The 16315-nt window shown below is 34.9% G+C and overlaps 1 protein-coding gene across 2 annotated transcripts in view; it reads left to right on the top strand.

The window, feature by feature from the left end:
* The window catches only part of FAM185A (family with sequence similarity 185 member A), a 68098-nt gene that overhangs the window by 3362 nt on the left and 48421 nt on the right, over positions 1-16315 (top strand). For both annotated transcript variants that reach the window (XM_008055117.2, XM_008055119.2), the window contains 2 exons: positions 3558-3650; positions 7075-7213. In XM_008055117.2, the coding sequence (XP_008053308.1) occupies positions 3558-3650; positions 7075-7213 (232 nt within the window). The remainder of the gene's footprint in view (positions 1-3557; positions 3651-7074; positions 7214-16315) is intronic.

The raw sequence follows: 16315 nt of genomic DNA on the forward strand, positions 1-16315 counted from the left end.
TTGCACAAACATAAAAAAAAAATTAAGAATACTGTCACATGTCCTTTTAGCAAAATGAGTTGGTTCAGGTTCTTGTAAAAGATTGTGCAGTGAAGTCTTCGTGTTGAATGACTAACTGGATTAGAATACCATAGTTCCTTTTGTCCTTAGAAATATATTGCTCGGTCATTGATGCTTGAGTTTCAGAAATGAATCCAGAATATTATCCTCTGAAGATTCAGAGTTTTGAGATTCCCATTTTTACAATCAAAACTGTAATCTAGTATACTGCTGCCTGTTGGTTTTTTTTTTTTTTGCATTCACCTTTTGATTTATATAATAATTCTGAAAAATTCTTGTCAGTTTTCTTTTTTGCCATTATAGGCATAAAATAAAAAATGATTTCTCAATTTTGGGACTATTGACATTTTGGGTCAGATAATTATTTGTTGTTGGGGCTGTCCTATGAGTTCAGGCTTAGCACCATCTCTAGCTTCTACCTTTAGATGCCAGTATCATGTTTCTCAGTTGTGACAAGGAAAAACGTCTCCAAACTTTGATATGTCTGGGGGACAGAATCATTTTCAGTTGAGAACCACTGTTCTAGACCAGTGCACCTTTGTTTTATTTTCTTATTATTTTAGTCTTTTTTAAAAAGCATGGTTGGGAATAACTGACAAATAATGATGAAATGACTCCTAGGATGATGAAGTGGTAAAATGTTATAAGACATATGAAAAATAAGAACACCATTATCTCATAATGTATTTTACATTTATTAGAGTTCAGTGGGCTAATATGGTGATTTCAAGATAGAGTAAGTTTTATTTTATTTTTTAAAAGTCAGTACATGTTCTAATCATTATTTGAAAGACTGCTAAGATGGGCCTTAAACAATTATCATAATACCATAAGAAAGGGATTGGCAGTAGGGGGAAACTGCCCAGGGTGAGGGGGCATACCTCATCAACAAGGTACCTGCATAATGAACATTTGTATACCTAACCCTGAATTGTACCCCACATCTTTAAAAAAATAAAGACTGCTAAGAAAGAGAAAAGGTCATGAAATATCAGAACTTACAAATAAAATAGTTCAAAAAAGAAATTCAAGATCTAAAATTGGGCCTGTGGATCCTAATGGCATACCAAGGGTTAAAAAAGTTATTCTTGAGATCTTAGGATTTATCTGACTTACACTCACAAATGAGAATACTTTGGTAAAATAACTGGTTGAAGTTTGAAATATGGTATGATATCATTATCTTGAATTACTAATCATCTGTTAATATAATTTTCTCTTTCACTTATTTTAAGGACTTGAAATATAGTTGATCAATGTGATAAACTTTTTATAACAATAATTAACTTCTGTTAGTGAGTCTTTATGTATCAGAAATCTTAGCTAAACCTTCATTTAATCCTTGAATTATCTTCATTCTATTAAGGAAGACTAGGAAGTTGAGAAACTCACAAGTTCACACATCTAAAATAAGTGAGCTTGGATTTGATCTCGGGTTTTTCTGATTTCCAGGCTCATGCTCTTTTTCCTTTCTTTACTGTATAATCAAAACATATGGCAACACCACATTTATTCACCATTCTTAGGGAATAAGGTAAGTACATTTTTTTAGGCAACAGACCCTTAACTAATGGAATGTCACACATTTATTTGCAGTTTTTAATGCAGTATAATAATTTTCTTTTCTAGAGAATTTCTGAATTCTTTAAACATTAGCTATTTGGTTTTATATTTTTAAAATTTTCTAATCTACTTTACATTTTTGAGGAATTAGATGAGCTTTAAATGATAACAGTAGCTCTTACTATTTTTGACCTTTAGAGCTCTTGAAAAATCTGATGATTGTCTCCTTAAGAAAAAAATGAACATTTATAAAAAGTTTTGCATACAATTTCATAAGTTTCATAGATTTTCTAATATTCATGTAATCTTGGTTAAGAACTCTTGGTTTAACAACAGGTGCTTTGGGGATAGTCTTTTCTAAAGTTCATCAATTATTTGTTTGATACAGTGTATATTAAATATAATTTTATTTGAGACTCATGTCTCTACGGGCTTGAAGTAGTTAGCCATGCTATAACATAAATGTTTTAAGAATGATTCATTTTGCCCTTTACACTAAATTTTTATAAACTTATTCTTGGTCTATTTTATCTAAGCTTTTACTATTATTTCTCCTAGGTAAAATAACCAGAAGCTATATGATTTTTTTGAATTTTTGTCTCCCTACTTTTTAGACACTTCTCTGCAGTTGATGATCATCATATTGGTGCGTTTACTTTTACTAGTTTTTTTCTGCGACAGCTTCTACCATTTACTTATCCATTTTTAATTGTAGCAGAATTGAAGACATATGTAATGATTAAGGGAAAATAAACTATTCTAAAAAAATAGACCAAGCATCTAATGGCTCACATACAATTACAGTTTATTTCTCACTTGTATCCAAGTGTGTGAGTGGCTCTTTTTCGTTCAGTGATTCTAGATTCCTTCATCTTCTTGCTCTACCATCTCTTAGATCCTTGTTATAATCTGCACATACCAGTGGAAGGGCAAGAGCACATGGAAGATACACCTATTCTTCTAAAAACACCAACCTGGAAATGGCACATAGCATTTCCACTTACATTCTATTAGTAAGAACTTAAAAACGTCTAAGAGGAAAAGGAAGCTGGAGAGTGTGGTCCTGCCATGAACCAAACAATACTGCTTTTACTTCAGGAAAAAATGGATTTTGGTGGCCTAACAGTAGTGTCTGCCACAGTTGCCAAGTGTGAAATCAAGTCACAGACACACATATACACACGTTTGTTGTTGTCTGGCATATGACTGGCTTGTGGTTACTGGTTTATTTGTGCTTGGAGGCATTTATACTTAGTGCCAGATTCTGGGGTATGTTGTGCTAAAAGGCTTAACCTAAGTATATTAGCTACTACTCTGGGTATATTCTTTCCTTCAGATCACTTCAACCTTAATAGTCTGGCCTTTGGAATCATACACAACTTGATTCTAATTGTCAGTTTAGGTTTTGTTATTTTTTAACTGTCACCCTGATAGTTATTTAACCTTTTTCGGGTCTTCCTCTGTCAAATGGGAAAAATGTAACATCTATCTCTCTGGGCTGTTGTGAGGATTAAATGATAGTTCATGTAAAGTAGGTGACGTTGTGTCTGAGAACATACCCAGTAAGGGATGATTATTGCTATTAATAATGATGAATAATAACAGTGATAATAGTTGTCATCCTCCCCATCGCTGATATTTAGTTAGCTGGTTACAGTAATTTTTTATTCTCAAGCCTTTCTTCAGTGAAGAAGTTGGAATACCCCAATAGCTCTTCTTTTTTCTTTGAGTCTAGGTGGCTTATTTAATCCCTTAAATAGCAGTTGACTTATTTTTTTCCAGTTTGACATCATTATTCCAAACAGTGAGTTTTTATTTAACTCCCGATTCTTCTTTTGCTGCTTTATTATTAATAATAAAGACATGTTGAAAATGTTTTATTAATATAAGTAAAACTTATTCTCTCTTTTTCTCTGTATATATTTGTCTTTCAGAGTCAAAACTTACATGTTCAAACAAAAGGAGGCAAAGTGATCTGTCTGGGAACAGTTTATGGAAATACAGATATTCATGCATCAGATAAAAGTGTAAGATTAAAACGTTATTTTTTGTTAGTAATTACAATTTTGCTTCCATTTGTCTTACAGAGTGGATAGGTTCAACAAAGTCTGTGGTGTAACATTCCCTTTTAATGCACTTTAGTTCATTAGTAAACTCAAATTTGAAATTGAAGTGATTAAATATTAGACAATTTAAGTTGTAGTTTGTGGTTTAATATCTTGACAGTTTTTAGTTCCTAATCTGGAATCAATACAAAGTTAAATGCTTAATACTTAATTCTAGTTCTGAAAAGATTTTTATTTTTATGATCATAAACTAAATAGGCCATTAAGTAATACTACCAATATCTAGATTGGGTTTTTCTTATGCATTAGGTTTATTTGAGTATTTTCTAAGACCTGTTTACTTTGCCCTTAGGAAAACTGAAGTATAAGTTTCAAAACTCAATTTTCTTCAGTATTTTCCACAAGATGGCATCATTAGATAGCTTTACTGCTCTCTAAAAGCTTTTTCAGTAGCCATCATGATTGTAGTTGATGTAGGAAGATAGTTTGTATTTTTTAATTAACTTATTTTGTTGCTTTTCATGATTTAGCATAGTATTAAGAGTAAAGGCATAATTTTAGAAGTATACATTGTCAGTTTTTAAAATGTGATCAGTTTTTAAAAGTTTTTTCTCCTGGAGAAAAATTGAATTCTCCTTTTATTTTACACTTATATCACTTCAAGAATCTAGTTTTATATATAAATTTTGCTAAATTCCATAGTCATCTTTGTTCTCAAATAATTGGTATGGAAGAGTTGTGAGGCTGTTTTGTAGGTAAATTATTGTTGGCATAATTAAATAAGTGAGACTACAATAGTAATTTTTCTGCTGTTATCACTTTTATCTTCTATCACCTTTCTCCTAGAACCTGTGGGAGTCTGTTTAAACCCAAACATTTAAATATGTCCTTTTAATTAGGCTAGAAAAGTGTTGAAAGACACTGTGTGGCCTTATGTAGCAACCCTTTTGAGACAGCATTTAATTTCTGATTGGAGTTAAAAGAATAAAATTAGACAAGTTTGCAGTTCTTCAAATTCAGTTATTTAAATGATGGCCAATGTTATCTGAAATGATCTAAGTTACCAGACTATTGTATATTTATATTCAAATATAAGTATCAAATAATTTAAATTATATCTCAATTATTTTCTGTTTTGAATATTTTTGGCACTGTTTTCTTTCATTATTTGTTCCAACTTTTATGGTTTATTAGACATTTATTTATTCCTACTTTCTATTGCACTACTTTATTTCTTACCTGATTGAGTTTTGTGATGTACTAAAGAATCAGTTTACATATTTTTTCTATTTTTACTATATATAGTGTTAATTTTCAATGCACATTTCTAAGTTTGTGATTAAAAAACATATAATACTTATGAAACTTGTTAACTTTTATCTGTTAATATATTAACTTTCTTAGAAATGTGCTTTGGCTATTTGAGAGACTGCATAGTGAATTAGTTAAGTGCACAGAATTGATAACCAAACTACCTGTGTTTGAATCCTGGCTCAGCCATTTACTAACTTGGTAACTTTGAACAAGTTATTTAATCTCTGTGTGTCTCAGTTTTTTGGAAAGTGGGATAGTAGTAATAGACCTAACTCAAAGGACTATTAAAAGAGTTAAGTGTGTTATACAGGTAAAACACTGCCTGGTACATAGCTAATGCTCGTATAATGCTTACAATGATGATGATGATGGTGATGAAGAAGATAAAGGAATTAATTACAGGAAAGATAGCTTGGCCAGTTCTAGATCTACCAGTTAGTTTCCCTGAGACTCAGTTTCATTATTCAGAAAATAGATTTGGTAGCGTTTGCTTTGTCTACTCAATAAGATTGTTAGAATCAAATGAGCACTATGAATAATAGCATTATTGTTTACTTGGATGTTTTTAAATTCTATCATTAATTTCAGTATTCTATATTTATCTTTATAACTTAACAGAGGATGTAGAAATCTATTTCATCTCACTGGTGAATTGATGTCATAATTGTCAGTTTTTCTCTTTCTTAGGCTATAAAGCCATAGTACATCCTTAAAACTTAGTTTTCATTATTTGTATGAACTATATGTAATATAGTTATTCATAATAATTAAGTTTCTGAAAAAATTTCCTTTCCTATAGAAAAATAAAATTAATTTATAGCAGTACCTCTGTTGGGAAGATACTGTTTTCAGATCTACTTTTTGTTCTTTAAATAGCTAAATTTTCATTTTGTTCAGTGGAAAACTACTGTCTTATTAGATGTAAAGTGGAAAAGTTCTAGAAATAATAGTATATTTGCTACATTAACTTACTAAAGGAGAAAAACCATGACACCACAATAGAGTCAGGTAAAGTATGTGCTAAAATTCAAAACAATTTCATGATTTAAATAATAATAAAACAAGTTTGAAATAGAAGGGAACCTCCTTAATCTGATAAAAGTGATCTATAACAGGCATCTTGCTGAATGGTGAAATGCTGTCAGCTTTTCTTCTGAGAACAGGAATAAGATCAGGATACGATCCAATTGCTTCTATTAGCTGTTAGCCACCATTGAATAGGAAGCCTGAACCAGATAGTTAAGGCACGAAAAAAAGAAAAAAAACAAAACAAAACAGGAAAAACGTATTTCTATAAGAATTGGAAGAGAAGAAATGAAGTTATCACTTGTAGACAATATAATTATGCATGTAGAATTTTTTTTTTTTCTTTTGAGTTGGTATCTCACTCAGGTTGGAGTGCAGTGGCACCATCACAGCTCATTGCAGCCCTGACCTCCTGGGCTCAGGCAATTCTTTTGCCTCAGCCTCCTGAGTACCCGGGACTACAGGTGTGCCCCACCACACCCAGCTAATTTTTTTTTTTTTTCCCTGTAGAGACAAAGTCTCGTTATGTTGTCTGTTCTGGTCTTGAACTCTGGGGTCAAACAATCTTTTCACCTTGACCTCCAAAGTTGTGGGATTACAGACTTGAGCGACTATGCCTGGCCAAATTTTTAAATTTAGATAATTAGAATTAGTGAGTTTAATTAGGGTGTTGGATTAAGATAAAATATAAAAGTCAATTAAGATAAAGTGAAATTTGAAAAGATAACTTGTATAGTAGCACTTGAAAGTAATAAAAATCCAAGAAAAGATGAAGAATTCTACATAGAAACTATAAAACATTATTAGAGAAATTTTAAAAGACCTAAATAAATGGAAGGATATGTTGGGTCTATTTCACATTCTACAGAGTATGCACTGTTGCTCACAATCTTGTAATTAGAGCTAAAGAATCAGATTCAATGAAGTGATTGCGTACTAAATTGTACCTTTTTTATGTAGTTACCCACTAATTCCATAGGTACCATTTTGGGTTTTCACCAGTCTTTGTTTTATAATGAACTGATTAGAGTCTTTCTCTTACTAGATTGTGATGGTAGATAAACTGCAGGGAAGTTCTGTTAATATATCCACTGAAGATGGTTTGCTGAGAGCCAAGTATCTTTATACAGAATCGTCACTTCTATCTTCTGCTGCTGGGGATATTACGTTAGGAAGTGTTCATGGTAAGCTGACAAAGTCCCCATAATCTCAGACTTTCCACATAGCATAAATTTTAAGAGATGACTCTTCCTCTGAAGCAGAAAAGGGATCAGGAAACTGGCCTTATAAATAATTAACTTCAGACTAACTATGTTTAAAAGAAAAACCATAAAAATAAAATGACTCATGAGCTAATTTAATTTTATTTTGGCGAGAAAGTAAAGATTATGCTGTTATATATGAAGCTACAGTAATTCTTATTTTTAATGCATTTTCTTATAATAGCAAGGGAACATATGCAGGAAGTGAAGTAAAGCAGTGTTAGGAAAAGATGGATTTTGAGTGGTTGCTTTTATGTTATGATAGGAAAGCTTAGGGTTAAATTAATGAAACATTTGGGTGAAATCTAATTTTAGCAACTCAGTGGTACTAATATTGGTTTAAAATGCTTTGCGTGCATTTATACTGGTACCAGGTTTCTCAGCACCCTGTTAAATTTCAGTTTTCTTTGAATAAATATCCTGTTGTGATTTCTAAAACATGTCTCTGCAGACAAGTAATATTCTTATAGTTAATGTCTGTATTATTGAAAGAAAAGAAGAGAATGTAATGGTGAGATAATGTGGCAGAGTTCATGCTGGTGTTCAGTGTCACTCAGCCTGCTTCTTAAATTTCCACAGAGCAGATGGTTCAAATCCAGGTATGTTTTCTGAAATATATACAGATAGAATTAAGAATCACTTATCCTGGCAATAAATACAGTATATACACATCTGCTAAATGCCTCTTGGATCATATTCCAGGAAGTACAGCTTTGGACTTGTTCCAAGTACAGCTCTTTCATTTCACTTCTATGGTAAAGTTGAATATTGGTATCTATACACTTTGGCAAAACCCTCAGAGTTTTGTAGTGAGCATAAATTATTAAGTGATATTAGAAAACTTGGTTAGTGCTAGCCATGCTGTATAGCGAATTGGCAAATAGTCTTCTAGTTAAAAAAAAAAATCTTAAAAAGAAAGTATTTGTATACTTAAAATAATTCTTGAGCCTCAACTTAATGGTTAAACCGCAAGCATTCTTGCTAGGTTAAGGTATTATTGGAGCCCCAAATAGCTTGAGTACAAGTAGAACTATAACCAGACAAAGCAAATGTTTTTGTTACTTTTTCATTTATTCATTTTTTAATTCAGTTGTACCTTAAATAGTTCTGGTTATTTGTAGCTCTTCATATTCCAAAAGTGACTTTTATATATGCATTGCATTTCTAACTATGCTAATCATAGTGAAAAGTATTGTACTTAACATGCTCAGTATTAAGCTTTTAGTGGAAAAAAAATTCCTTATCAAGTCAGATGTTGATTCACGTTCATGGGAAAGGCAGCTCTGTTCTCTGTGGTGTTTCATACCGTGTATACACTAAATTCATTATCTAATATCTTTGCTTTCTTTTAAGTTAGATAAGGATTGAATTTGGTACAGTTTATCATCAATCACACTCATGAGAGTAAAACAGGTATACTGTTTTGAAGCAATTCTCAAAGTACCCTAGGTCTGTTGAGTAAGTAACTGAAATGGAAATAAATTGCTAGGTATGAAAGAGTTAATTCCTTAGCCTTTGTAAAGCCTTTTTAATATTTACTGACCTTTGATATGATGTCAGACTTCAGATACCCTTCCTTAGGTGGTTTAAACTTAGGTCCTCTTTTGGGCTATTGTTTCAGGTTGGATTTCTCTGAAAGCAGACATTGTGAGGTGGAAATTAGAGTGTAACAAATTTACTAGGGAGGCCTCTTGGGACCAATGCCAGGTAAAGGAAGGAAGCTCGATTTCCATGGGAGAAGTTGGATTGTGATGCTGTTTCACTAACCCCCAGCAGGGAGCGCTGAAGCTGGGATGGTCCCTCAGAGTTGTCTGAAGTTGGGGTAAGGAGTGGGCCTTTATATCTCCAATCATTGGATACAAGGAATCCCAGGAGGGAGTGCAGTCTTGAGCCAAGGTGGCTCTCTTGTTGAGGCCATTTCTAAACAGGGCTGAACAACTGAGGGCTGTCTGCCAGCAATACTCCCAAGAGCTAGGAAAATAGCACTTCAGTTCTGATGGAGGATCTGGATGAGGAATTATAGCATCTTGCTGCAGTTACATTTATTATTCATTCAACACATTTATTGACCACCTACTGTGTGCCAGATTTCCAGGCATCAAGGATGTAGAGGTGGGCAGGATATGAAACCTATCCTTAAAGAACTCACAATATAGAAGAAAAAGGAAATATCCTTTCTTCCTTATTTTCTTAGTCACTACCATCCCCACTGGGATGCTACCTCCCACCTTATTTCTAATTGTTGGTCATTATCACCCTGCCTCAATGCAATGAACTCTTTTAGCTGTTTCTCACAGCTCCTTTTGTAATACTAGTACTGCACTGAGAAGGTGTAGGTAAAGGGAAAATATCCAATTTCAAATTACAGTTATTTTCACAGAAGTAAATGTAGAACAACTTCCAATGATGATTCAACCTTGCTTTCCCTGTTTAGTCTTTGGTCCTCACTCTGCTTTGGTGTTTCAGTATACACAAGAGAGAAATAAGAAAAAACGCTGGCTCTCCATTCCTTACCACTATTTTTAAAATCACCCTTCAGACAAGTGTAAACTTTTTGCCCCCTTCTCCCTCATCACCTCTATTTCCATCCTTGTCCTAAGGTGTTATATGAATATACTACTGGAGTTTGGAGTTTGGGGGTGGGATGGGTACAGTAGAGCAGGCAATGTTTTAGTCCCACATCCTGGTTGGTGAGAAAGTTAGACTCATGACTAGTCCCAGTGTTCTAGCTATGGACTGATATCTCCCAAGAATCTTCCCAAGCTGGAACTCTGGATATATTTTTCAGCGAATTCTTTGTTCTAAATGCTAATGGTTGTATAACACAATTATATATATATAGAGAGAGACTATATTTAAACAAACTGGCTTGGAAATCTTACAGCCTGTTTTTAATGGGAAAATTTGTTGCTACTTCTAAACTTTTTTTCTTTTAACTTTTAATTTTTTTTAAAATTGTGGGTACAATTTAGGGTTAGGTATACAAGTATTCTTGTGCAGGTACCCTTGTTGATGAGGTGTGCACCCTCTTCCCCAGGCAGATTTCGACAACTGTCAATTCCACCTCCCCACCCCCTTCCCCCTGCTGTTTCCTGCTACTGTCAATCCTTTTCTTAAAGTATTACAGTAGTTGTTCAGTGTCTACTTATGAGTGAGAACTTATGAGTGAGAACTCAGTTCTTTGTTTCTCTGAAAGATCACTCAGTACTATAGACTCTAAGTCCATCCAGGTTGCTGCAAAGTTCATGATTTTGTTCCTCTTTATGGCTGCGTAATATTTCATTGTGTATATGTACCATATTTTTTTATCCAGTCTTTTGATGGGCAGCACGGTTGGTTCCATGTTCTTGCTATTGTGAACAATGCGATAAACATACGTGTGCAAGTATCTTTTTATAGAGTGATTTGAGTTCTTCTGGGTATATTCCTAGTAGGGGGATTGCAGGGTCATATGGAAGATGGATTTTTAGAACTTTTAGGAATCGCCACACTGATTTCCACAGAGGCTGTACTAGTTTACTCTTCCACCAACAGTGTAGAAGTATTCTCCTTTCACCACATCCTCTTCAGCATCTGTTGTTTTTTGAGTTACTGATGATGGCCATTCTGACTGGAGTGAGGTGGTATCTCAGTGTAGTTTTCATTTGCATCTTGTTGATGATAAGTGAGGCTGAACATTTTTTCATGTATCTGTTGGCTGCTTGTATGTCTTCTTTAGAGAATTGTCTATTCATATATTTGTCTACTTTGTAATGGGACTGGTTTTTTTCCGCCCCCAGCACGTTTGAGTTCCTTGTAGATCCTAGATGTTAGGCCTTTGTCAGACATGGAGTTGGCAAATATTTTTTCCCAGTCTGTGGTCTGTCTCTCTGCTCTCTTGATGGTTTCTTTGGCTTTGCAGAAGTTTGTCACTTTGATAAGGTCTCACTTGTCTATCTTATCTCTTATGGCCTGGGCACTTGGGGTTTTGATCAGGAATTGGTTGCCAGTTCCAACTTCCATAAGGGTGTCTCCTGCATTTTCCAAGTTTCTTACGGTTTGAGCTTTTATGTTTAGGTCTCTGATCCATTTAGAGTTAATTTTTGTGTATGGGGATAGGAAGGGGTCCTGTTTCAATCTTCTGTATTGGTCAGCCAGTTTTCCCAGCATCATTTACTGAATAGGTTCTCCTCTCTCCAGTGGTTGGTGGTGGAGGCTTGGTCAAAGAGAAGTTGGTTGAGAAATTGAGGTTTTGCTTCAGGAGTCTCAATTCTGTTCCATTGGTCTATATGCCTGTTCTTGTACCAATACCAGGCTGTTTTGATTATTGTGGCTTTATAATGAAGTTTAAAGTCTGGGAGTGTGATACCTCCTGCTTTTATTTATTTATTTATTTATTTTGCTGAGGATTGTTTTGCAGTTTTTGGTCATTTATGTTTCCATATGAATTCCTATATTGTTGTTTCTAGGTCTGAGAAGAATGTTGCTGGTAATTTGATGGATATTGCATTAAATCTGAAGATTACCTTAGGTAGAATGGATATCTTAACAATGTTGATTCTTCCAGTTCATGAGCATGGAATATTTTTCCACTTGTTTGTGTCATCTTTGATTTCTTTGAGCAGTGTTTTGTAGTTTTCATTGTAAAGGTCTTTTACATGTCTGGTTAGGAAGATGCCAAGCTATTTCATTTTTTGTGGCTATTGTGGAAGGAATTGTGCTTTTTATTTGGGTTTCTGTTTGTTTATTATTGGTGTATAGAAATGTGATTGTCTTTTGCACATTATTTTATACCCTGAGACTTTGCCAAAGTCTTCTGTCAGTGCACGGAGGTTTTTGACAGATTCTCTTGGGTTTTCAAGGTATAGAATCATGTCATCTGCAAAGAGAGATAACTTGACTTCCTCTTTTCCTATTTGGATACACCTGATCGCCCTCTCTTCTCTGATTGCTCTAGCTAGGACTTCCAAAACTATGTTGAAAAGGAGAGGTAAGAGTGGGCCTCCCTGTTTTGTTCCAGTTTAAATTCAGGGGAAATGGCTCCAATTTCTGTCTGTCTAGCAGTATGCTGGCTGTAGGTTTCTCATAGATGGCTCTTACTATTTTGAAGTATGTTCCATCTATGACAATATGTTCGAGGGTTTTTATCAGGAAAGGGTGCTGGATTTTATCAAAAGTTTTTTCTGCGTCTAATGATATAATTATGTGGTTTTTGTTTTTTAACGTCTATTGACGTATTTAAGTACATTTATGGTCTTAGGAATGTTGAACCAGCCTTGCATCCGGGGATGAAGCCTACTTGGTCGTGGTGGATGATTTTTGATATGTGTTGTTAAATCTAGTTTGCTAGGATCTTGTTGAGAATTTTAGCATCTGTGTTTATCTAGTATATTGGCCTGTAGTTCTCTTTCTTTGTTGGGTCTTTACCTGGCTTGGGTATCAATGTGGTTAGCTTCATAAAATGATTTGAGGAGAGTTCCATCTTTCTCAATTGCCTAGAATGCTTTCAATAGGATTGGTATCAGTTCCTCCTTGTATGTTTTATAGAATTCTACTGGAAAGTCATCAGGTCCAGGGATTTTTTTTGTAGGTAGTTTTCTTATAGCATAGTCAATTTCCTGGATTGTTCCTGGTCTATTTAGGGTCTCAGTTTCTCTTGTTTAAACCTAGGGAGGTTGTGTGATGTCAGAAAGTCCTCCATTTCCTTTAGGTTTTCAATTTTGTTTCCATACAAGTGTACATAGTAGTCTCTGATAATCTTTTGTATTTCTTCAAGGTCAGATGTGTCCTTCACCTTTTGTGTTTCTGATTGTGTTTATTCGGGCTTTTCCTCTCTTTTTCTTGGTCAGTCTAGGTAGGAGACCATCAATCTTGTTTATCCTTTCAGAGAACCAGCTTTTTGTTTCGTTGATCTTTTGTATTATCTTTTTGTCTTCTGTCCTGGTTGGGCTTTTATTTTGGTATCTGAATTCTTCTGCTTAAGTTAGGGTTTGGGTGGTCTTGCTTTTCCAGCTTCCTTAGGTGACTTGTTAGGCTGTTAACTTGTGATCTTTCCATTTTCTTCATGTGCGTTTGTAGAGCTATGAATTCCCCTCTTACTACTGCTTTCATGGCATCCCAGAGATTTTTGGTAAGATGTTTTTTCATTTTCATTTGTTTCCAGGTATCTTTTAATCTCTGTTTTGATTTCCTTGTTGGCCCAGGAATTACTTAGCATTGTGCTGTTTAGTGTCCATGTCTTTGTGGGTTTTGGGGAAACTTTGCTGGTGTTGATATTTATTTTTATTTCACTGTGGTCTGAGAAGGTGCATGGCAAAATTTCAATCTTAGGAAATTTGTTTATGCTTGATTTATGGCCAAGGATGTGGTTGACCTTAGAGTATGTTCCAAGTGGTGATGAGTAGAATGTATATTCTATGGTTGTTGGGTGGAGTGTTCTATAGGTATCAATTAAGTCCATTTGGTCAACAGTCACATTGAGGTTCTGGATCTCCTTGCTGGTTTTTTGTCCTGATGGTCTGTCTAGGGTTGTGAGTTGGGTATTAAAGTCCCTAGCTATGATAGTGTTAGAGTCAATATCTTTTTTAAGTTTGCCTAGAAGTCGCTTTATAAAAGTTGAGTCTCCTATGTTGGGTGTATATATGTGTAGGTTGAATATTTCTTGTTGATGGATTGAACCTTTTATCATCATGTAGTGACCTTCTATATCTTTTTAAATTTTTGATAGCTTAAATGGTTTTAAGATTGCAACTCCTGCTTTCATGTTCCATTTGCCTGAAGTTTTGCTTCCCATCCTCTTACTTTGAGTCAGTGAGTGTCCTTTCTGCTGAGATGAGTATCTTGGAGATAATATATTGTGGCCTAGTGATATATTATCCATTTTGCCATTCTATGTATTTTCAATGGCGCATTTAGTCCATTCACATTCAGGCTAATTAATGAAATGTGAGCGTTTATCTCTGTCATGAGGTTCTTATAGAGTTGTTGTTGTTCCTGTTTGTTTTTTTGTCTTTCTTTTGATTTTGGGGTTCATTCATGTGTGTTTTCAATCTTTTTCCTGTACTTTTGTGAAGAACATGGTCATTCTTTTTCCTTTTCTTCTGTGTTTAATACTTTCTTAAATGTTTCTTGCAGAAGTGGTCTAGAGGCAGCTTAAGTTCTTAGGGATTGAATGTCTGGGAAAGATTTTAATTCACCCTCACTGACGAAGCTTAGCTTAGCTGGGGAGGTTATTCTTGGTTGAAATTGCTTATCTTTGAACACTTTGAAGATTGGGCTCAAAGCTCTCCTAGCTTGAAGTGTTTCTGTAGATAAATCTGCTGCTTTTCTAATTGATCTTTCCTGGTAAGTAGTCTGACCTTTATCTCTTGCTGCCTTTAGGATTTTTTTCTTTTATACTTACTTTGTTTAGGCAAATTATTATGTGTCTGGGAGTTGGTCTTCTCATTTGTTGTCTTGCAGGGGTTCTCTGAATCTCTCGTGTTTGAATTTTTGCATCACTGATGAGATGAGGAAAGTTTTCTTGAATACTTTCATGGAATGTTTGTTCCAGAGTGGTCTCTGTCTCTCTTTCTACTTCAGGAAGTCCAAATCTCTTGAAATAATTGCTCATCTCTTGAAGGTTTTGTTCTGTCTTTTTAAGCTTCTTTTCATGTTTTTGAGTTTGGGTTAGTTCTATATTTTGGTCCTCAAGCTCTGAGATTCTTTCTTCTGCTTGGCTAATTCTGCTTTCCATGCTTATTGGTTTGTTATTTATTTCAATCCCAGTATTCTTTACTGCCATTTTCTCAGTTATCAACTCCTTACTATTTTCCTCTTGTTTTGCCTCAATTCTTTTTATTCTCTCTATTAATGTCTTGATGTCTGGGTTTGTAGTATGTGACCAGTCAATCTGAGGGCTCTTCATTGTTTGCATTCTGAAGTCTGTTTTTTCAGTGTCTGACCTCCTAGGGGTCTAAGTGAGACCTATATTCTTCTTTTGGTTTTTCTTCATTTGTATAGATTTTCCTCCCCACTTTTTCCTCCCCCCGTTCTTTAATTCTGTTGTTCAGGGATGGTGGGGTTGCTTTTACTTCTGTTTTCTCAATCTCCTACTCTTCCTTATGTGAATCCTCTAACTTTGTTTAATTCTGAAGCTGGACTATGGATTGGGGGCTATACTTTTTTGCAGTTTTGAGATTTAATTGAGGGGCAAGCTGTGATTCAAAATCTATCTACAGACCCCAGTATCTACCAACAGGTGTATGGGTACCCTGGAACCCACTTCCTACTGCCTTGCAATCTGTCTATGCAGTGGGGGTATATGTTTGCTTCCTGAAAGCAAGATGAGATAAGAAAAAGGAAAAGAATGGAACAGGGAAGGAGGCAGGGAAGAAGGTGGAGAGAGAGAAGAATAAGAGGGAAAGCAGACAAACATACTGACTAACAAATGAAACAAGATACAAAGACAGAAAAGAGTAAAAAAAAAACAACAAAAAACAACGAAAACATACAGACAATCTTACAAACACACAAGCCGACCAACCTTCCTAAAGATGTACTATTCCCCTACACAAACAGGAAGTCTAAAGAAAAAAATCAGTAAAATAACAGAACTAAAGCAAATACGAAAACATTATCAATAACAGTGAGAGAGAAGAGTAAAAAAAAATTGAGTAAAACAGACAGAGAATAAAAATAAAAAAATAAAAACAAGAAACCAGGTTCGCTCTGTGATCGTTTCTGTAAGTCCAGTGTCATTTCAGCTCTGATCTCTAGCTTTCATCACAGACTGATAGGGTTGCTCACAGCTAGGGTCAGATGCCCCAGGCCTGCTGTGGAAGGAGGGTGGATCAGATCTGGATTCAGTCGCTTTGCTGCCTGTCAAGACTGCCACTCAGATCAGACCAGTCTGTGTCCGATCTAGCGTGGGGGAGGGGCTTCTGTCTCTCCCAGTTTGATGAGATTACCTTAGGGCCCAAGCTGGAGGTTGGGCTGAGCTGGGTGGTACAATGCAGGTCTCTGCCTGGTCTCAGGGCTCCAGCTGATCTCTGGTCTCACGGTGGC

This window comes from Carlito syrichta, unplaced genomic scaffold (genome assembly GCF_000164805.1).
Source record: "Carlito syrichta isolate Samal-C Ts95f unplaced genomic scaffold, Tarsius_syrichta-2.0.1 Scaffold301691, whole genome shotgun sequence".
Taxonomy (NCBI): Eukaryota; Metazoa; Chordata; class Mammalia; order Primates; family Tarsiidae; genus Carlito; species Carlito syrichta.